This window comes from Callospermophilus lateralis, chromosome 2, assembly GCF_048772815.1.
Source record: "Callospermophilus lateralis isolate mCalLat2 chromosome 2, mCalLat2.hap1, whole genome shotgun sequence".
NCBI lineage: Eukaryota > Metazoa > Chordata > Mammalia > Rodentia > Sciuridae > Callospermophilus > Callospermophilus lateralis.
This window is the reverse complement of record NC_135306.1, coordinates 35,905,937-35,930,015: the sequence shown is the minus strand read 5'-3', so window position 1 is coordinate 35,930,015 and position 24,079 is coordinate 35,905,937. Positions and strand designations below refer to the sequence as shown.

The 24,079-nt window shown below is 35.1% G+C and overlaps 1 protein-coding gene across 2 annotated transcripts in view; it reads left to right on the top strand.

Moving 5' to 3' along the window:
• Positions 1-24,079, top strand: part of Reck (reversion inducing cysteine rich protein with kazal motifs) — an 86,688-nt gene that overhangs the window by 24,057 nt on the left and 38,552 nt on the right. Inside the window, exons 5-9 of one of the 2 annotated variants that reach the window (XM_076843288.2) lie at positions 917-1,002; positions 2,762-2,809; positions 16,490-16,523; positions 19,025-19,222; positions 21,160-21,427. In XM_076843288.2, coding sequence (XP_076699403.1) covers positions 917-1,002; positions 2,762-2,809; positions 16,490-16,523; positions 19,025-19,222; positions 21,160-21,427 — 634 coding nt within the window. Of the gene's footprint in view, positions 1-916; positions 1,003-2,761; positions 2,810-3,955; positions 4,021-16,489; positions 16,524-19,024; positions 19,223-21,159; positions 21,428-24,079 lie in introns of those variants that run through there. The other variant, XM_076843289.2, reaches the window with a different exon arrangement.

Genomic DNA, 24,079 nt, shown 5'->3' with positions numbered 1-24,079 from the left:
CTTCCTTCCTTCCTTCCTTTCTTCCTTTATTTATTTATTTTTTAATACCAGAGTGCACTTTACCACTGACCTACATCATGAGATCTTTTTTATTTTTTTATTTTGAGACAGGGTCTTGCTAAGCTGCCAAAGTGGCCTTGAATTTGCAGTCCTCCTGTCTCAGCCTCCTGGGTTACTGGGATTAGAGGCATACACCATCATGCCGGGCTCTATAGTTACTTCTTATGTTCCCTAATTTTATATGAGCAGTCAGTCATTTTTTTGACATTTATGATCACAAAGGGTCTAAGACCATATTAAAAGCCTTTTTATAATTTTATAATCTTTTGATTTCAAAGTACTTTTGTTAGAGAAATAGCTGCTGTGTATAAATTGAACCAAAATAGTACATAGTCATTTTGCCATGATTAAGTGTGCCCTTCAAAGTCAGGACTACCTCACAGAAATTGTTCTTGCATGTATTCTAAGTATCATTATTTAAATAGCGTCATAGGTTTTTACTCTTCTACATATATAATATTTTGAACACAAAAATACCTGTACTCTTGTTTGCTTCAATTAAATTAGAATCTTTGCCTCTGATTCAGTCTATAAAAATAAGAAGAGGCCCTCCATAACTTTCCTCTCTCTATGTGTCCTCTAATAGAGTGGGAATGACTTCATAAAGTTTAGGTTGAACTGAGAAAAGTCAAGAAGCAGAAGACCTGGTAATTACGCCTTATGGGACCCTAAGGAGACTGATAAGCACTGGGAGTTAAAGGTGAAGGAAAGGGCTTAAGATTTTGATGCCCTGCTATCTGGGTGAATTTTCCTGTGGTCACCCTCTTTGACTTATAGTAGTTTCCATAAAACATTTTGTTGTACTATTTGTCTTTATTGCTACTTATGAAAAACATTTGAACATTTTGTTTTTAAGGTGTGTTTAAGAAGTCTGATGGCTGGGTCGGCTTAGGTTGCTGTGAACTGGCTATTGCCTTGGAATGTCGACAGGCATGCAAGCAGGTAACACCTGGCAATCAGGCTTTTCTGCATCATGAAGTATAGTTTAGATTACTGTGCATATGTTATACAGTTAGCTGTACATATGATTTAGGCCTTGCTTACTTTATTGCGTTGGATAGGTGACCCACAGAAACTGCAAAGTTTGTCGTTTCTTTCGTGGATCATTTTCTTTTAGATTTGTTCTTTTTTCAGTTATGGCTGCTACATGTAAGATCTTCAGCCTTCTCCTATACTTTCTTATCTTACTTCTCTCTGCCATGCAAAGAAAGAATTTTATAGGAATCAGGGCCTTTCACGCTTTGCCCATAGTCATGCGGAGTCAATGCTGAGTGTGTCCAAATAGTCATGTAACATTTGCATATGCTTAGACAAAAGAAGTGGACACAGTTGACCTATTTCATTTTCATCTTCCCTTTCCCTTTTATCATGGCTTTACCCTGAGCATGTTCTCATATCTCTTCTCTTAACCTAAGTGGTATGTGACTCCTACAGTGAGTTATGGCTTCTTTTTGATTTGATGTATCTCTGGTCCATTTCAGACTAGGTCCTTGAGTTCTTCCTCACTGCATATTTTCATAGTGCCTCCCTGGAATGGGAAAAGTCACCACCACCCAGTCTTCTTCACTCCAAATGGTGGGAGTAGACTTAACTAGAAAACTAATTGTTTAGATAGTGGTTTAATGAACATAAAACCACAACTGGAAATTGTGGTTTCTTCTTGTAGGGACTGATCTCTTAACAAAACTATATGAGACATGGTGTCACCTTCACTTTTACACAAACCAGTATGTACCATAGCCTAAGCAATACTCTTTGGGTAGCACATGGCCTAGCTATATGCGTTCTCCTTTAGGCATTAGAGTGAAGCTGAGTTGTACAAGATTGTACTGTAATAGGTCTAGTGAGATATAAAGCAGTTGTCAACCCATTCGGCTTTCCTTTCCCATCCCCACCAGCTGGCTTATTCTAAATTGCATGGGCTTAGGTGATAGAGTAGGAGGAAATGAAATAAGGGACTAGAGTTCATGGCTCTGAAATTACGTCTTTAAATGGAGACTAATGTGATATAGAAGATTAATTACTTTTCAGCAGATTTGTTTTGCCTTGTTTTACATAAAAGTGCATACTTTCATGTGTTTCTCTGAATATCAGTTTCTCATCTATAGAGGTGATAATATCTTTTTAAGCTTATAAAAGAATTATATAAAAGGAACTTTTTTTACTTGCCTGACATAGTACCCTTTCTTTCTTTAGTTGTCCTCTCGACTATACATGGCCCTTTTCTGAGAAAATTGACTCTGTAAGTTCAGTGTGAAAGTTTTGAGTATACAGGGTTAAAGAAAAAGCAAAATATAAGGGCTCTGGCAGAGCTTCACAAGAAAATTTGCTGTGGCAGAGCTTCACAAGAAAATTTGCTAGAATGGAATTCAGCTTAAAAAAAAAAAAGTCCTGATTTACATTTCCTTCAAAGTCATCTTGTTTCTGAAATAACAAAAGAACCATGTTATTATGTGAGATTAAAACCATAAAAGTTAGAGTGAGGCCCTAGTATACTGAAGAGATCCTAGAATGATGTTTGTTTTAAGGACATTGTATGAAATTTATTGTATTTTAGGAACTTTTAAAATATCTGATTATAAGATTTTTCATGATAAAATAAAAAATACTCACTGGCCATTGACATACTAATATGTGCTCTTTTTTATCTTTGCTAAAAAACATGTATAATAAATTAATGGAGAAATGTGTTGACTTTTAGGCATCTTCAAAGAATGATATTTCCAAAGCTTGCAGAAAAGAATATGAGGTATGCATTTTATTTAACAAATATGGGTAGCCTACTCAGATATTACCAGAATTGAAAAAAAACACTTAAATTTCAAAAGTGAGTTCATTTTTATACCAACTGCCTTCTACTTTACAGAAAATTTAATTTTGACTAAAATGTCATTGCTTTGTTTAGAAATGTATGTCTTTAATTAATTTTGGTATTAATTTTAAAGAAATGCCTTAATCTAGCATGCAAAGTTTTTAACCAAAATATTTTTATAACAAAGCAACTGGTTTTGCTAAGACTGTGAAATCATTTTTCTTTGGTTCTGTATCCTCTTTTTACCTCTTTTCTTATCTCTTGACCTATCTAGGTATTCCTTTTTTTTTAATCTCTGTTATAAATATAAACAAAAATAAAATCACACTGCTAGTGTGCATAGCTTCAAACTTTTCTAACATCTTGCATTTGAGGGAAAATACTAAGTTACAAAGGCTGTGCTAAATTTGAAACTCTTGTCTCCCACTGATGGAATTTCAAGCACTGTGGTATCTAGATAGAGAAGATACTAGGGCAGAAGTAGAGAAGGTATTTTCTGTCAAGCGAAAAATTTCCCCTGATGTGAGAAAGACTCCTTTTGGGGGCTAGAAAATGCTCATTTTCTAGAACCCCATTGTTAAATGAGATAATTTTATAGTTTTTCGTAGTATAAAGTGATGTAATTAAGGAGACTTAAGTGCACATGCCCCTCATTGATCATTTTTATATCTAAACATTGGGAGAAGAAAGAATAACTCATAACTACTTCTAGATTATACTTCTGATTTTTTTCTTTTCTTTTCTCAAAGCATATAATTATCTTTCTTAACATTTTTAAACTGAAAAATCTTATTTATCTTTTGTTCCATGGTATTGTTGGCTAAGTTATATCTGTTCCTCTGAAGACAGATTTCCAAATAAACTGTAGCTCTTCCCTGTTCTTATTAAAGAAGCCTTGCTACCAAGAAGTAAAAGGTCCTTTCCCCCCCGCCCTTATCTCTCTACCTTTGATGTGACCAGTTTGGGTTTCTCTTGAACAAAGTGGCTAACTATGATAATTCCTTCTTTTCTCCCACATGATGTCTGACACTGTCCATCTCCTGTAGCCTGTCCTCCATAATTTTAGTGTGCTTCCTTCTCTTGTCTGGATTTCTGCATTGCCCTAGGAAGTCTACCAGTATGTGTTGATGAAGGACGGGACAGGAAAGGTAAGAGAGACACTGTCCTATGATAGAAATAAGAACAGTTCGGTTTTCAGTCAATCCTCCCTTACTTGAATTAGAATTAAGTAACCATTCTCCAAGAGTCTATATGACAAGCAGGTTCTTTATTTTTATATTAAAAGCTGACCTCCCAAATTATTCAAGATAATGTAGACTCAGTTTGGTTTTTTATGTTACTTAGAAACAAAGAGGCAGGAGCACTTATACAGGATAAGATTTCTGCATTATAAATCCTAAATAACAGTAACTGTTCAAGCCTACTAGCAATAATGACTACTTGTTGTAAAGTAAATTTGGTGTAATGCAGCCTGTTTTCTCATTGTTTTTTTATCACTATCCAAAACGAGGCTTTTAATATCTTTTTTCTGGCGTGGTCAGGGTTAAATTCTTAGATATTTAATCCCTTTCTTTAGGCTTATAATTTTAAGGGTAGCATTTCCCTTAAAGGACGGTTTTGCGTAGTTTGATTCAAGATTCAGAGAGTTGGTAATTACATTTGGAGGAGCTTATATTATCTTTATTGGAAAGATGCTACAGAGTTCCTTTTGAGGAGTTTTCCTAGAAATTTACTTATGTGAATAAAGTTTAAAAAAATGGTAATGCTATAGACAGGCACCATGGCACACGCCTATAATTTCAGCTACTTAGGAAGCTGAGGCAGGAGATCTCAAATTTGAGGCCATCCTCAACAACATAGCAAGATCTTATCTCAAAACGGAAAAAAAAAAAAAAATGATGAGCATCTAGCCCAGTGGTAGAACACTGTCCTGGCATGTGCAGATGTGTAATACTGGACTAAATCCCCCATTTAAGATTCTGTTTTGTTCTAACCAATGTAATATAAACAAGTGAAATATAAAACATTGTTACATCTGATATTTATCGAGTGTACTGAGAGACTGTTTTATATATTAGAAAACACAAACTGGAATCAGTCTTAGGTTAAAATTCTGATTAAACTACTTATAGCTTAACTTCAAATACTAGACAGTTATAGCTAATTGAGTGAAATTAACTAAAATATATGTTGCACTCATAAGGGCTTGGGGAAATCCAAAACAGAACAAGCATGTTGGGAGTTATCAGGAAAAACTTTGCAAAAGAGAAAGACCTGAAAGGGTTGGTATAATTTGGTTGTTAATAATACCATGGCTGGACACAGTCATGCACACATGTAATCCCAATGGCTAGGGAAGCTGAGGCAGGAGGATCGCAAGTTCAAAGCTAGCCTTAGCAATGGTGACGCACTAAGCAACTCAGTGAGACTGTCTCGAAATAAAATACAAAATAGGGCTGGGGACGTGGCTCAGTGGTTGAGTGCCCCTGAGTTTAATCCCAGTATCAAAAAGTAGATTAAAAAATAAGACTATGGATCAAAGGCACATTAGCAAAAAAAAAAAAAAAATGCACATAGCTTATGCAGGGAGCAAAGAGAAGACAACCCTGTTTGGAGCTGAGAATCTGTGCTTGGAAAGATCCTGGAAAGATGACATTTGGAGGCTCCACTCATTATTAAATAGAGGTGATGATGATTTGGTAAAAAAAGATTAACATGACAAATTGCAAAGCCAATATTTTAGAAAGCTTAAACTCTTAGTTTTGTGCAGACTAAGTTTTAGCTCCTTTAAATTCCTAACTTAGCTAAAAATATATAAGGTCAAGCCAGCAATAGGATGATGACAATAGAATCAAGTATTCAAGAGTAAGTGGAAGATTTGAAGACAGAATTTAACTGGATTTGTTATCATGTTTTGAATGTGAGAGATGATGTTCAAGGAGATATAATAAACACTACTAATCTTTTAAGCCTAGTTCCTTGGCATACATTTACTATTTTCCATGCTTGAAGGCACTGTATAGATCTCTTTCTGGCAATAGGGCAGACTTGGTATCTAGACCAGTCCTCCAGATGAAAGCAATTTAAAATGCTAGTTTATGGGGCTGGGACTGTGACTCAGTGGGAGAGCGCTTGCCTAGCATATGTGAGGCACTGGGTTTGAGCCTCAGCACCACATAAAGAAATAAAGGTATTGTCCATCTACAACTAAACAATAAAGATATTTTTTAAAAAGGCTGTTAAAATGCTAGTTTAATTTGCTGGAAAGAAAATATGGAATTCCCAGACCAAAAAATAAGACAGGAATCCAAAAAATAGCACTAAAATTTGACATTAGCACTGAGGATATTTGATGAATAACTTCTATAGTCAAGTCAAGAGATATAGCTTTGGTTCTGATCAAAGATGGAAAACCTAATAATTGTAGTACCCTCTGCTTTCCACCAATAAAATTGGGATCCCAAAGGGTCTACACTGTCAGTATTAGGATAATCAAGAAATACATTCAACAAATATAATTAATTAATTAATTAAATTTTTTAAAAAAAGAAATATGTTCATTTCCTCCCCTTCTAGGGGCCCACAAAGAAAATTGCTTCTCTCAAACATTAACAATATAAGCTGGCCTTCACTTGAGTTTGCAGCCCACATTATACTGAATATTGATACAACATCAAACTGAGAATTTATTTAAAGTGATTCTAAAGTTTATTTAAAGTGTTTCTAGTGGCTCTTAGGTACCTGAGACAAACTAACATAAATCCTTTCTGGGGAATAGGTTCTTATTTCAGACTTCTTGAGTTTTCATAGATAAAGTTCTAAGAAAAATAAACAACTCATGTGTAAATAAATCCCCAAATTCACCAGAAAACAAGTTTCATCAAATGAACTAGCAGGAATAATGGTGAACAGAATCAGTCCTGAAATACTTCAGATATAGAAATTATCAGATGCAGACTATAAAATGTTTTATGTATTTAAGAAATAAAATACAGTGAGAGCAAGCATAGTTGAAAAAGAATTTCCAGAAAAAGCATAGTTGAAATAAAAACACAATGGATGGATATTGTAGCAGATTAAATACAATCAAGTTAGTAAATTGGAAGGTAGAACTGAAGTTATGGAAAAAGCAGCACAGAAGGACATAAAGCTAAAAAGTAGTTCAAGAGACCGAACAGAGTAAGAATCATCTTCTCATTGAGGAACTAGAAGAAAAGTAATATGGCAGAGGCAATGTTTCAAGAAGCCCAACAAATCCCCAGTTGGATTTTTTCTTTATACATTATAGATACACATGACAAATCGTAAAAGCAGTCGGAAAAAATGACATTGCATTTAAAGGAGACCAACAGCTGATTTCCCAGTAGCAACAAAGGAAGCCAGAGATCGGTGAAATGATGCTTAAATGCTTCTGAAAGAAAGTAAACATCAACCTAGATTCTCTTACCACCAAAAATATTTTTCAAGAAATATTAAGATATTTCCAGATCCCTGCTAGAAGTGCTTCTCCAAAGAAAGTTTTGAAAGATCTAGTCCATCAGAAAATTATTTGAAATGCAAAAGGGAATTTGAGCCAGTCATGTTGGCACACGCCTATAATCCCAGCAGCTCAGGAGGCTGAGGCAGGAGGATTGCAAATTCAGAGACCCACTCTGAATAAAGTACAAAAAGTGCTGAGGATGTTGCTCAGTGGTCGAGTGCTCTCAGGTTCTATCTGTGATACCCCCACCCTCAAAAAAAAGGAAATGTGAAAGTAGAAACCAGGTAAATTAAAACACATATTTTATAAAATAATGGTAATGAATTATTGAATTTCAAATTGAGAATTAAAATACACACAGCAACAATAGCAGATTCATTAGAAAGGCGATTAAAGAAATTGAAGCATTTTGAGTATTAGGTCCTTTTAATGTAAAGACCCATATTTCTAAGGTGGTTAGAAATACAGGACTAAATATAAGGAGAGATGTCATGCCCGAAGTGAACCTTGAAGTAACCCTTGAACATTGAGGGTGTGAATGAAAGTTCCATGAAAGAGAGCTGGGTTTTGAAGATTGCTTCATTAGGGAACTGGAAGAGAAGGAGCAGATATGGATAATGGCAGTTCAATGACCAAATGAAATGACTTTAGTTCAATGACTAAATTAAAATGAGATGTTCCATAAAAAGAGAACTTTCTATCACTGGAAATGTACAAAGTCTTATGGGATTCACACATTGCAGAGGGAATTTTAGCAATGCATAGGAGATTCAAATAATGTTCTTCCAGTTTTTCAGTTTTCATTTTGAACAACACCTGAGAGTTCTTCCTTCAGTACTTAAGAGTACTTCTTTGAAGATTACCTGTTTGATTAAGGTCACCAAACTTTGGTCTATAAGAAATGCCAAAATCAATCATTAACTTAATGACAACATCAACATGTTCAAGTGTCATGGGAATGAATACTCAGTTCTAGATCTCCTTACATTTTCACAAGTGCAGTCCTTAGCCCACCTAAGTATTGCTTAGGCCATATGAGATTTACAAGATATGCAATACTGGAACCTGAGATCATATTCAAAATATTCAACAGTTGGCATGACAGGCACAAACAGAGCAGATGCTAGTTATATACATACAGCCATACAAGTGCATACTGGCTGATTAGAGCTAAAGTAAACATGAACTTGATGTTTTCTATGAAGTGAGACAAAGTAGAGATTCTTTTTTAAAATATATGCCTCTATATATGGAAGGGGATAGATTTCTTTTTCTTTTCTTTCTTTTTTTTTTTTTTTTTGCATAGTCTTTGTCCAAATCATAGCTGTAAACATTTTTTTTTGGCCACCAAATGTAATGATTTTTAAAAATTTTTCCTGATCATTGATAGCTTTTTTCTTCCTTGAGTATCAGAATAAACATCATTAAGATGATGTGAGACTGGTACATTTCCAGAGACCTGGCAATGGCTATAAAGTAATAAGATAAACTTTATTTTTGGATTCATAAACCATTCCATACCTTAAATGTCAGACATTACCTGCTACTTTCTTAACATAATGACCATAAATATGAACACCTTTCCATTTGTTGCATGATCCACTGAAGTACTTTACTAAAATTTACTATCAAACTTTTACATTTTTACTTGTTTCTTCTTTCACAGATTCTTCTCTAGGATTTCCTTCATATTCTTTTCAGAAATGTCATTGTAATTTCTCTCCTTTAATTCCTGGCTTTCTTCGTTCTAGTTATTTGATGTTATTTTATTAAGAAAGGTGAGATATTATGAAGGAAAGTCAGTAGGAGTACTTTGTGGGGACTTATTTTTAATCTTAAGGCAGTTAAGTTTTAAGCTAAATAGTTGTTAATACAACTAAAATATTGTTCTGCCTTTGGGTTCTGCTTCTGTGAAAATGATGATAAAATTAAGGCTCTGAAAATATTAAAAAGAGACTCTTAAAACCACAAAAACAAACACTGTCAGCCTTGAGAATTCAGAGGCCCTATGTTCAATCCCCAGCAATCATGTGCTACTTTGTCCCAACAAAGGCTTCAGGACCTAAATATAAATAAAGTGTGTTTAGTGAATGCTGAGGAAACTTCAAGAATTGTTGGGATAGCTGGGGATGTGGCTCAGTTGTTAAGTACAATCCCTAGTACCAAAACAAAACAAAACAACAACAACAACAAATTGAAGACTGTGAATGGGAGACTTTGTAAGTGGCAAGATGCTATGCAGGCATGCTACATCAGAGTGGAGTAGAGCCGTTACCTGCAGCTGATGAGCTCCAAAAAGAGCGAAACCGATAAGGTCCTGCAGTACTGGCTTAAGATGGTATAAAACCTTGATTATGTTCTACTTGTAGGTTGTTTTGTTTTGTCATATTTGTATTGTTGTTTGGGGAGAAGAGTAACTCCTATTTAGTCTCCTTGCCCTAGTATATTTTCTAATTCATTCCTATCTGAAGTCATCTGAATGAGAGCATCTCCTAAAAGAAATCTGAATCAAGTTAGATTAGTTTATGATCTGGTCTAATTTTAAATAGCCAGGGTTTTTCTACCCTATCTCACCTAGTCCCATAGGTTGTTTTGTTTTGTTTTGTTTTGTTTTTGTGGTGCTGGGATTAGAACCCAGAGCCTCATTTGTGGTAGGCAAGTGCCCTGCCACTGAGCTGTATCTCCAGCACAACTCCCATACCTTGCCTCCATAGGATGACAACTCCAAAATCTTTTTCTGAGCTCCTGAATAGGTTTAACTTTGATGTTCTATTGAAGCAAGGAGCACATCAACCAAAACTGATTGATTTCAAATTAACCAAATTATTATTTTCCATACATTCTCTACTTCTTTCCCTCAAAAGTGATTCCTTTAAGGACTAATTTGATTGTGTCACTTCCTCCTTAAAATTCTTCAGTGGCTCCCCTATAAGATATAGTTCATGCTTCTCAGCTATTATACCAAGCTTTTCTCAATCTAGCCCCTGATTCTTCCCACCTTTACACTTTAGCAGCACATTACTTATAATTTTCCAGATTGTCCATGTTTTATTTGTTAGTTGTACTTATACAACTTGTTTGTTTTACCTGGAATTCCCTTTTCCAAATCCATTTTCATATATTCCTGTCCAGTAGTATACTGGAACTGACCCCTATCAATTAGAAAGAACGGATTGTTAAATATCTGGAATTTTGCAAGCCAGTTTGTAACTTGAAATCAGCTATCAGTGAGGGTATTTATACCAAGAACATCAGCAAGTACTATACAAATCAGGACTTTCTCCCCCAGTCAGTTAATTCCCCCCAAGAAAGCTGGTCCCAACATACCATTATCCACTGGCAACCTTTGCCTCAAATTCTAGCTTAGATGGTAACTCTTTTTGTGTGTGGGGGGGGGGGCGGGAGGGGGTATGTGTGTGTGGTGCTGGGGATTGAACCCAGGGCCTTGTGTATGCCAGACAAGCACTCTACCAACTGAGCTATATCCCAAGATTAGATGGTACCTCTTTCAAACTGTTACTGCTCATCCCTCTTCTCTCCATACACATAAATTTGATTGCTTCATCTAAATTCTTAGTTTATGTGTTTCTTTTTAATATCAAATTCTGAGTTCCTGGAGCAGAGTCCATATAGTTATCTTTGTATCCGACTTTCATTCACTCAACATTCATTAAATTGATACACTTAATATATGTCAGGGACAATTTTCGGGGTATAAAGATGAAAAATTTTAGCCATTGTCTTCAAGAAGCTCATAATCTAGTCTGTAGAATGAGGAAAAAGTTAGATAGACCATTAAAATACAGTGACACAAGTGCAATTTTAGAAATCTATACAAGACACATTGGGACCTGGAGGGAAAAAACCCTACTAAGAGCAATGGGGAAGTCTTCACAGAGCAGGTAAGACGAAGGATGAGTAAAATGTTGTTGACTGTAAGTAGCTGCTACAGTCAGTACTTATAAAGGCAGAATTATATTTATAGGACTTTTTTCCATTCTGAAAAACTGAATTATATATGGTTAATTTTTAGGTAGAAATCCTATATGAATATCTAATGAATTAAACTATCTTTAAGTAGAGAAAGCACTGAGTACTCTCTATTACATTATACAATTATGTTGTATATTAAACCATCTCAATACTCTGTAGCCTAAAACAGTAACAATTTATTATTTCTCTTGAATCTAACATCTTGACAGTTCTGATCTAGCCAGATTTAGCTAATTCTAGCTGGGCTCACTCATTTGCAATGAACTGACAGGTCAGCCTGAGGCTAACAGTATTTTAAGATGCCCTTGACTAAGGCAGTTTAGTTGTCCTCCATCTGTGTCTCATCTCTCCAGCAGGTTAGCTCTGACATCTTCCTGTGGAGGTGGTAGGGGTGCAAGAAAAGAAGCTGAAACATGCATGTGTTTAGGCCGCTTCTTGCTTTAAGCCAAAACAAATCACATGGCCAAGTCTGAAGTCAGTATGCAAGAAATAAATACAAGAAGATGTGAAAAATTGGGGCCACAGCTGCATTCTATCTACCACAAGCACTTCACCTTTTCAGCCTAGCATTTGATGGGCTGGAATCCTTAAATGAAATGCAGACTTCAAACTGAGAGAAATTTCAGTTCATCTGTGAAAAGCAAACATTTTTATTTACTGAGGTCTATGAATAGAGCAGACCATTTACTTTTTTTTTTTTTTTTTTTTTTTTTTTTGGTAGTTGGACACGAAAACTTTATTTTATTTATTTATTTTTATGTGGTGCATCGAACCCAGCACCTCATACACACTAGGTGAGCGCTCTATCACTAAGCCACAACCCCAGTCCCAGACCATTTACTTTTAACTAGTAGTCTAGTTGAATATATTGAGAGTAGAAAGCATTAAACAACAATTCATAAAATGTATTTTTTTGGTATTTGTCCAGTGAATAAAACATCCAAAAATGCAAATCAGCATTTTTTTTGCAAGATTCACATCATCAATATTTGTTTAGTTTTCATCATCCTTATCTTCAGTGAGAATGGGAGAGGGCGCTGGAGTAACCAGTCATAGATGGGCAGTAGCCAAAAAAAGGATTGAAACAAATGGAGAAATATTAGAAAAGCATCAGTCACTGAAGTGGAAGAGTGGGTGGCTAGGACAGAAAGTAAACCTTCAGAGCCAACTTGTGGATTAAAGGTTAGACCATCAGGGTCTACTTCCCAGTGTACGCAAAGGCTCTTCCCCTGCCCCCAGAAGGAAGTCAATGTGATAAGTTCCTTCATCTTTGATTCCTTTCCATTTTTCTGCCAAATTTGCCCACATGTTATCTGTTCCTGGCACTAGAACAAAAGAGTTTGTTGTGCTTCTCTAAAATCAAGAAAAGATTTATTTCACCCATAATTTAAGATTCTGATGTAAAAAAATAAGAGACTTGTCAAATTGATTACTCTATGGGCATAATTAAACCTTTTATTGTCTGTATTTAGAAAAATAATCCAGACTATCCTCACAATCCAGTGTCATGGAAGAACACTGGTGGGAACAGTCTGGAGAACAGCCAGACTTTGTTTACTGTGTACATTTGGCTCTCCAGCTGGATAGTGAACACCTTGGGATATTAGGTTCTTTTTGGATCCCACCAACTCCAGTATGCTGACATGTTATTTGGTTTATTATCTTGGTACCCCTGTAGTTTTGGTCTATTCTAAAGATGAGTGGGTTGAGGGAGGCACATTGGGTGTGATACCAGAAATCAGAAGAAGCTCTGAGGTGAATATACTTCCTGCTTTTGCCACCAGATGGCAATCAGACATTTGAAAGACTTGAGAACTGGCTAAGATTGGTGATTTAAGAAACAAAGAAATATAAGTTAATGCTGTAATTTATTATGTATGTATCTTAAGTCCTGTCAACTAATCAACAACAGCTTAAGCAGTGAAAAGATAGAGTTATCTGTAGTAAATTTAGGAATCTTTCATCAAAGTTGAATATATGCTCAATCTAAAATAAAGACCTGTCAAATCATGATGGGTGTAATAGAGAACTGATAAATTCAGCAATATTCAGGATCAATACTTTGTACTCTAATATGCTAAAATGAGGGAATATTCTTTTAAACCTTGAAATTAAAGATGTAAAAATGGGTGGATGTGGCTGTGGCTCAGTGGTAGCCCACTTACCTGGTATGTGTGGGACACTGGATTTAATTCTCAGCATCACATATAAATAAATAAAATAAAGTTCTATCAACAATTAAAATTTTTTTTAAAAGATGTAAAATTGGTATTCATGGGCTGGAGTTGTGGCTCATTGGTAGAGTGCTTGCCTAGCATGTGTGAGGCACTGGGTTCAATTCTCAGCACCGCATATAAATAAATGAAAAATAAAGGTCCATCAACAACTAAAAAATTTTTTTAATGGTATTCATTGACACTTAAGGTACTGCCATATAAAATTATAAAAGTTATTACTGCAACAAATGCAAGTAAATCTACACCAGAAAGGTCTGTTGGTGAATATTATGAGAAGCGAGAGATACTTGAAGAACATCTCTGAACTCTATGAATATGACATCAAAGGAAGCAACTGTGCCGTTTTCTTTTTTCTTCAGAAGGTGGCAAACTTTAGGCAAAGGCCAAATGGGAAATATTTGGGCTTGTATAACATATAGTCTCTGTCAATTCAACTCTGTCATCATAGCATATGTACTGAGAAGTAGACAAATAAATACATAAATGGATAAATAAACTTTATTTATAAAAATAGGTGATAGGCAAGATTTGGTTTATGTGCCATAATTTACCAACCCCTTTTTGTCATTGCAAGCTGGGATCCATAGCTATTTCCCCTTTCTAGGCCTTAGTCTCTGACTTCTGTAACATAAGGAAGCTGGATTAGATGATCTCTGATATTTCTCAGGCTGTGTTTCCTTTAGTACCTCTCTCTCAGCTAAATGATTCACCAGTCTGACCCATAGTGACATTTCTTTTATTTATAAGGTCAAATTTTTAAAATTCTAGCTTAAAACAAATTTATAAGTTTCTAAGTCCAAGATTTTTCAGCCTTGACACTATTAACATTTTAGTGTAGATAGTCCTTTGTTTTAGGGGGTAGGGGAGCTGTCCTATACATTATAAGATGCTTAGCAGGATCCCTGGCCTCTACCCACTAGATGCTAATTACACACACACACACACACACACACACACACACACACACCACTTATGACAACTAAAAATGTCTTTAGACATTGCCAAATGTCCCCTGGGAGACAAAATTACCCTAGGTTCAGAGCCCTAGAGACTTTTGAGAATAATTAGAAGAATCCTCAAAACGGAAGTTAGACCATGGAATTCAGGAACCACCAAGACAACAAATACATCTCTTCAGATACAAAGTCAAAAGGTCAAAACCAAAAGGAATAACCAGCTTATTAGAAAGAGAAGGGCAATTAGAATTGTATTATTCCAGTCAAAACAGATTAGAGAGTTGGTAGCTTTTAAATGTTGACTTAGCTTATAAGTGTTCCGAGGCCAGTGAACCCCAGTAGAGGGCTGTCTATCATGGGTAGCTGAAAGTCAAACTAAAACAAGGAAACATTAATGAAGACAAATAAATAAGACCATTATTAACACCAAGAATATTTATTCTTCTACTTCTCTATGTTGTTTGATGGGCTCTAGCAGAAAGAATTCATACTGGGTGCATTTATTAGCCCTTATCTATGAGGCCCGGAGTGTTTCTTGGTTGGTTGGTTGGTTTTGTTTTGATTTACTTTATATTTTTTAATTAATTTTTATTGTTGGTTGTTCAAAACATTACATAGTTCTTGATATATCATATTTGATTTACTTTAAATTAATAAATCAAGTATGGCTTATTTCCAACAATGGAATATTATTTGGTGAAGAAAATGAATATGGTACAAGCCTTACCACATACGTGTTTCTCTGAAGTTAGCTTTTCAATAATAGTAAAGTTGGTCCTAGAGCTCAAGTCTAGATCATTTACCTGCCTTCTGATTTAGCTACTATTGAAAAGCCAAAATCGTCTCAATTCAACAATAAGGGTGCATTTGATTTCCATCTACTTCTTATTTGTGCCCATATTATATATTTTAAGAATTCATTCTCTTCTAGTTATAAATAATATTAATCATAGCTGACAAATCCTGAATATCCCAATGGCTTTGGACAAGGAGTTGTTTATTTTTGTTTTCCTTTTTATTTTCTTATATTTCCCCTATGGTAACTTTGATACAGTGTGCATTGTCCGAACAGTAATCTCAGATCTCTCAAAATTCTAATTCTAGTCTTGTTTTGCTTTTGATTTGTTTTATGATCTGGGGCAGGTCTTTTTTCTCTGCTGAAGGAATGATTTCTTTTATCTGAAAAATAGTAGGAAGATTTTAAATTCTGGTCTCAGGAAGGTTGCATAAGAATTATCTTCAAGGACTGGGGCTATAGCTCAGTGGCAGAGTGCTTGCCTAGCATGTGTGAGGCATTAGATTCAATCCTTAGCACCATATAAAAATAAACAAATAAAGGCCTTCTGTTCAGGTATAATTACAAAAAAAAATTTTTTTTTTGATCTTCAAAGCCTTGGTTAAACTTTAGATATCTATGCCCAATCCCTGGGTTCTGATTCTGTAATTTAAGACCTGGTGATTCCAGTGCACAGCCATGTTCGAGAACCATTGGAGATGATCTCTAAGATCATTTAAACTCTAAAATGCAGCAGTTATGTGAAACATATATTTCTTTAAATGTTTTTTATTAGATTACTTCATGGAAAGTGTTTTATATCCTACAAAAAATAATGGATATTTTTTGTAGGATATAAAAATATCATGCATTGTAGCCACCCCACCACTCCACACACACACACACACAGTCACACAATGATACAGTTTACCTAAACTTGGTTTGCTGTTTATGTAGCCAGCTTATAGCTTGGGGTGATCACCTTGATCCCTAGTAGGTATTAGATGATGTTTCCCCTTTTCCCCAGAAGGTCATTTCATAGCTTCAATGTTTTCAATCTTCAATTTAGAGAGGAATTAAATAATTTTGATATCCTGATTTCTATATAGATGGGATAAAATTAGAAATTCTTTCTGGTTGTTAATTTCTGTTTATTTGTTTTTCTTTAATTTACAGAATGCTCTTTTCAGTTGCATTAGCAGAAATGAAAGTAAGTATATTGTCAATGATTATACAAGCAGTTCAAAGAGCAAAATACAGTTTTGAACATGATTAGCCATTACAAATTTTGCCCAGATCCTGGCATTATAACTTAGGCTGTTAATAAGCCATCTAAAATAATGTGCATAGCAGAATTCTGCTAGGCTCTTTTCCTCTGTGGTGTTCAAGTCATTCGTGTAGTATAACAATTCCCATGTTCTAATTGCAGGTTTACAAAGCAGACAGTAGCGTTAGATTTGCTAGAGGAATATAATAACAATAAGAGGGTCACTTTCAAAGGTCATACACATCCACGTTATATAATGTAGCACTTGCCAAGAGCTGCCTCTCAGTTCATTTAGCTGAATTTTTTTGAGTACTTGCTTGGTATGGGGCCGCCATATCTGTGGAAGATGTGACCCATACACAAAGAACTCTAGGGCAGGGTAGGATATGAGATAGAGCACTGATAAGTGTTGCACTTCAAAGCAAGGAGGGATCGTAGCATTTAAGGGGCTCAGAAGTGACTTCATAGAGTTGGTAGCTGAGCTGGGCCTTGAAAAGTGGACAAGATGTAAATAGTGGAGATCAGAAGAAGGGCACTGTAGGTGTAGGGAATCAGGAGAGCATTTAGAGACTGGAAAAGACACCTACGGAACAGACCGTTGTTTAGATTAACTTGGGAGGACATTAAGAAGCATTAGCTGTCCATATTCTACCACATAATCCTATATCCTCCTACACGGGCAAGGAAGCCAGCCCAAGGAGGAAGTGAGAAGGTAGACGTCTGGTCCTATTCTGCTCGTCTCCTCTGTCCTCACCATACCACTCTCAGTGTATCCTCACTGAGGTCACATTGATAAAATTAAACCATAAATAATTTTTCTTTGGGAACTGTGGAGGTAGATCAGTGATAGAGTGTTTGTTTAACATGTACAAGGCCTTGAATTTGATTCCCAGCACCATGTGCACCACCCCCACCCCCAAAAATGATAAAAATGGATTTTATTCGTGATGAAAATGAACTCTTTGGCAGGGGGCACAGTAACTTTGGTAGTCAGTCCACATTGAAAACAGGTGGCACAATAGACACAGAACAGTTTCCTAGTCCAGGAAACTAAGGCTTATCCTTATTTAGTTCTGTCCCAAGATAGTTTGTTATTAATCTGTATATGATTTTACCATTATCATTATTTCTAGAAGTCATCTAAATTCACCAAAAACCTGGTTCTGGTTCTTCCATATCTATCTCTAATAATTATCTGGGAATTCTTACCTGTCTTTCTCCAATCCTCTTCCTGACATACATCTACCCTGGCTCCCTTTTGCCTCTTACAGATCCCCTTAGACTCCTATAAGGGTCTCCTAGTCTTCATTATAATTACCACATCTGCCCCTCTGCCCCTGGCCACTTATCTCCCTCTCCCCATATACTTTAAATGGCAGCCTATTGATTTTTTCATTTTTTAATACAAAGTCATATTTATTTCAGATGAGTTTTACTCTTCAGTATTGAGGCAAATCATATCATTTATGAAGATTACCTCTATTTAGATATATTCTTGAGGATGTTCAAACTGTATAGAAAGTTTCAGAATTTTGTTTTGAGATATACAGTTATTTAATTGTCAAATTAGTTAAATAATTCTGATGCCTCTTAGTTTTAACTGGTCCTATTTTGTTTTTGTTTTGAGGGGGGTTTGACTTTTTTATTGATTTTATTTTTTTAAATTCATGACAGTGGAATGTGTTACAATTCTTATTACACATATAGAGCACAATTTTTCATCTTTGTATAGAGAATGTCCATGCCAATTCATGTCTTTATACATGTTTTTTGCATTACAATTCTTATTAAACATATATACCACAATTTTTCATATCTCTGTATATAAAGTAGGTTGACACCTAATTCATGTCTTCATACATGTACTTTGGATAATGATGTCCATCACATTCCACCATCCTTGCTAATCCCCTGATAACTGGTCCTATTTTGTAAATGTAAGATATTTGGGGTTTAATTTTTGTTTTGCTTTGTTTATAAACCTCCACAAATCTAACATGGAATAAGGCTTTTTCAGTGGTTCTCTTGGCATTTGGAGAAGACAGATTTGCTATATGAGACTGTCTTGTGCATTGCAGGATGTTTAACAGCCCTGGTCCATGCATTAAATGCCAGTACTAGTCCCTGACAACCAGAAATACTTCCACATGTTCCATACTCTTCCAGGGGGTCGTACTGTTCCTATGGAGAACCACTGGATTATAGACTATAAATTGATGAATATTGACTTTCTTACACCAGTGACCACTTCACTGTCCCCGTAACTATGCCTACAATAATACTGATTTCAAGTGTATAAACATAGTTTATGGTTTTATGGTTTCCTGTGGCATGGTTTTATTTCTCAAATTGAGAAAGGTATACTGTTCCATCAGTATGGTGATGATTTAATGTTAACAAAAAGCTGTTTCATTTCAGTGTCTTCTCTTTTTTCCCCCGTATAGTGGGCTCGGTGTGTTGCAGTTATGCAGGTCATCATACAAACTGCCGAGAATATTGTCAAGCCATTTTTCGAACAGACTCTTCTCCTGGTCCATCTCAGATCAAAGCAGTGGAAAATTATTGTGCCTCTATTAGTCCACAATTAATACACTGTGTGAACAATTATACCCAGTCTTACCCAATGAGGAACCCAACAGATAGTAAGTAAAAGGGACTTTTTTTTTGTTTTTTTTTTTTTCATTTCAACCTTTGGTAAAAGAGTTTATAAAAAAGGAATGATACATTCTTGTAGGTAATTGCAGTCTTGGTCACTTGGGAAATACCAGACTTCCTTTGGTGTTTAGATTTGACAGATTGGATGTTACTGTCACAGTTAGAAGGTGCCAAGAAAGATGGGGCTATAGAGAGTATGAGGAAATGGGAATTTTAGTCTGAGGATGGAAGAGTTCTTTGATATGAATATTTTGGAGAGAAGTTAACCATCAGAATTTCAGATTATTTTAGTTTTTGATCTAGCAAGTCCACTTTAAGAATTTATCCAGCAAGAAAATTTACACAAATTTGCAAAAATATGTTGTAAATATGCTTATATACACATTAGTAGACAAAAATTGGAAATAACCCAAACATCTATCAGTAGGATATTGATTAAATAAATTAGGATATATATATATTACAACACTTTGCAAACAACAAAAAGAAAGTAATACATTTATATAGAAGCAAAAAAAAGCAAGTTACATAACTAAAGGTATAGTGTGATACATTTTTAGTTATATACCTAATTGTTTTATATTATATATTTCTGTAATTTGAATTTTTTATCAGTGAGCAATGGTTATTTTTGTAATAAAAGATCATAAAAACAAAAGAGAGCCTTTTTTTTTTTTTTTTTTTTTTAAATCAGGGCCTCCTAATGAGCCTGCACCTTATAGGGATTTTCAAGGTCTCAGCTTTGTACATCTTAGAATCCATTTTTGTCCTCTGGAGGTCATCATATTTTAAAGAACTGACTGATTAACCAAACTGATAGAAGATTTATTTATAAGCCACATGCCAATTACTTTTTATATGTGGACATTGGAAAGAATTGTTTCTATAAACTCAAAAGCAATGTGCCTTATTTGGCCACAATCAAAATCAAAAATTACTCTAAGGATTTTGGCATTCTGTAATGTGGCTGTGTGGTGAAAATTATAGGATGAAACATTTGCCACAAGTATCTTCCATTGGCTTCCATTTGTTTTAAAGGCAGATCTGTGTTCCCCAATATTTAGGCTACCAAGAGGGGCTGCTGGAGCTAACAAGATTGCAGCTTTAAAACAAAGCAGTAACAACAACAACAAAAAGGCAGGAAGAAGTTTTAAGGGTAGAAGGGCAGTCATTTCTAATAGATGTTAACACAGAGGACTCTGGATAAGCAGGCTACAAATAAAACAGGCTTCTTCAAAAGTCAAAGACACCAAGAAAAGTAATTCAGAGAGGCCCTTCTGAATTCCATAGCTTCATTAATAGTGTTCTTTAATTTTCTGATTCTTTGTAGAAAATTAGAGGCCAGGGACTGGGAACATAGCTCAGTGGGAGAGTACATGTTTATCACTGGTTTAGTCCCTAGCACCAAAAAGAAAGAAAATTAAAGGCAGAAGCAGACTGTTAGCTTGTCAGGGTGTGCTACTATATTATTTAAATTACAACTTAACTAATTTTCACAGACATATAAAACCTTTATGCTGTCTTGGAATATGATAAAATACAGTGTTTGTGTTTGTTGCTATTAAAAATTAGTTATCTCTCATGTCAAGAACATAATTCCTCTTAGACATCCCCTACTAGAAGCAAATCCACTTGGATATACGGTATCTTTTCCAAGAACATAAAATATCTTTTTTATGAGGGCTTCTTCAGTGTAGGATGACTTTTCATTTTCATTAGGATGCTAGAAACCTCATGATTAGATACCTTGTCCACTTTTTACTACACTGCAAAGTAATGAAGAGAATTTAATAGACCCTGAATAATACAGATACTGACATCAAGTAGTAATGGTTTTCCACTACATAGTCATGTTCTTCTTCTCTTCTGAGCAATAAATGCAATAAAACCAGCTAATTAAACCACTTATATTCTGAAAATGTAGGTTTGTATTGCTGTGACAGAGCTGAAGACCATGCTTGCCAAAATGCCTGCAAGAGAATTCTGATGTCTAAGAAAACAGAAATGGAGATTGTTGATGGTCTCATCGAGGGTTGTAAGACCCAGCCCTTGCCTCAAGATCCTCTTTGGCAGTGTTTTCTTGAAAGCTCACAGTCAGTTCACCCTGGAGTCACTATACACCCTCCTCCCTCTACAGGCCTGGATGGGGCTAAATTGCATTGTTGTTCTAAAGCAAACACTTCAACATGTAGGTCAGTATCTTATTTTCTTTTATTAAAATAGTAGAAAATAATATTTTAATTAATTATTTTAGGCCTAGCAAATGCATGTTATATTTTTACATTGTGTAGGCTGAACATTTAGAAGCTATAAAATCTTTCATTCTGTTATCCACCAAATATTTACTGATCATTGGGTATATATAAAACATTGTTTCATATATCACATGCTTTTGTGATATGAAGGATTAGCCTTGACAGGGCAATAGAATTTGAAGATGATGCTTTCAAGGAATTTTGCTTTCAAGAAATCATTAAGTAAACTTTCAATTTAGAATATGTTTTGATCTGACGTTTAAAAGATATTCTCTTTATTAAATTATGAAACTTTGAACTTAACCATAGCATTTGGTCATATTGGTGAATAAACTGGTTGACACTTATATCCAGAGTTAGAAAGCAGTGCATTGACATTCATTTCAGTATTACACTTAGGGACAAAAATTAACAATACAAATATAGGATAGACAAGAATCTAGAGACAAGAATGAATGGAGATAACTAAGGTCATGGTAGAACACAGATTATAGTGCAGGCACTATAGCACACACATGTAAATCCCAGCTACTCAGGAGCTTGAGGCAAGAAGATCACAAGTTTGAGGTCAGCCTGGGGAACTTCTTGGGACCCTGTCTCAAAATAAAAAATAGAAAAGGCTGGGAGTATAGCTCAGTAGTAAATTGTCCTGAATTCAATCCCCAGTACAAACACACACACACACACACAACAACCCACACACAGATGAATTAGAATTTGTTTTATCAGAGATATTTTGGGTGAAAAGCATCCACAACATTTCTAGGATATCCTGAAATTAATTTGAGAAACAACCATTTCTATGGTTTCTAACCATTTCTATGGTTTCTAACCATTTCTATGGCTAAAGAGCAAATAAAAAAAGTGCCTAAAATAACTTATCAAACTTTACCAAAGATATTAAAAATATTCGAGGAAATTAATGGAAGGATTTAAAGGAAAATTAAGTTGGCTCTGAGGTTAAGGAAACTGATTGCATGTAAAAGTTAATATTGATGAGAGAGATGCTATGTAATTCTTAGAAAGAGAAACCTCTACAAAAGAACTATGCTGACATCCAAATATCCATCAACAGATACAAAAATAAACAAATTTTGGCTTATTCATATTTAGCACTAAAAAGGAATAAACTACTCATATAAACAATAGCATGGAAGAATGGCAAAAATAATGTTGAACAAAAGAAGCCAGACACATGATTTATAGGCCTCATGACACAGAGGATAATTCTTTAGGTGACTTTATAATGTTGCAACTTGCCTGTATATCCTCAGTGGTATAAACTTTAAAAAAAAAAATTAAGTCACCCCCCCAAAACAGAAAGCCTGCCACAAAAGCATGTATAGAGTACAGTTACATTTATATAGTGGTAAAAATCAGAGAATGGTTGACTTTGTGTTAGTGGAGGAGAAAGGTGAAAGCAGCCTGGGACTCTGAGACACTGAAATTGTCCTGTCTTGATAGGGGTGAGGGTTCCAAATACTTGTTAAGATCAGAGTAAAAACTGAAGATCTGTATGTGAATTATACCTTAAAAATGAAAATAAAATCACTTTTATAAACTAAAAAAAAAAAGAACTATGCTGACATAGAGTTACTGGAAATTGAGGTAGCTATGCAGTCCCAGAGGAGCTTTAGTAAGAAACAGTTTCCTCTCTCAAATCTTGAAATAGATTTCATGGTTTGTTGACAGCTTTCACTTCCATCAGATTTGATTTTTATGAAACAATTGGGAAAAATTGTGTAATTTTCATTTACATGTGAGAAAGAAAACTCAGAGATATTAATAATCTGTTCAAGGTAACTATAGAAAATTAAGGACTAGGGCTGAGGTTGTGGCTCGGTGGCAGAGTGCTTGCTTCACAATATGAGGCACTGGATCCTTAGCACCACAAAACAATAAGTAAACAAAGATATTGTATCCATCTATAACTAAAAATTTTAAAAAGGAAGAAAGAAAGTTAAGGATTAGGGCTGAGGATGTTCAGTGGTAGAGTGCTTGCCTAGCTTGATATGTGAGGCCCCGCCCCTGCAAACTGAATCAAGAAGACATACACAATTGAAACAGATCAATTTCAATCAAGGAAATAGAGGACGCCATCAAAAGCCCACCAACCAAGAAAAGCCCAGGACCAGATGGATTTACAGCTGAGTTCTACAAAACCTACAAACAAGAATTAATACCAATACTCCTCAAATTATTCCAAGAAATAAAAAAGGAGGGAACCCTTCCAAACTTATTCTGTGAAGCTAGTATTATCCTGATACCAAAACCAGGCAGAGACACATCAAGGAAAGAAAATTTTAGACTGGTATCCCTGATGAACATTGATGCAAAAATTCTCAATAAAATTCTGGCAAATCACATACAAAAACATATTTAAAAAACAGTGCACCATGATCAAGTGGGGTTCATTCCAGGGATGCAAGGATGGTTCAACATAAGGAAATCAATAAATATAATTCATCACATCAATAGTTGTAAATATAAGAATCACATGATTATATCAATTGATGCAGAGAAAGCATTTGACAAAATACAACACCCTTTCATGTTCAAAACACTAGAAAAACTAGGGATAGTAGGAAC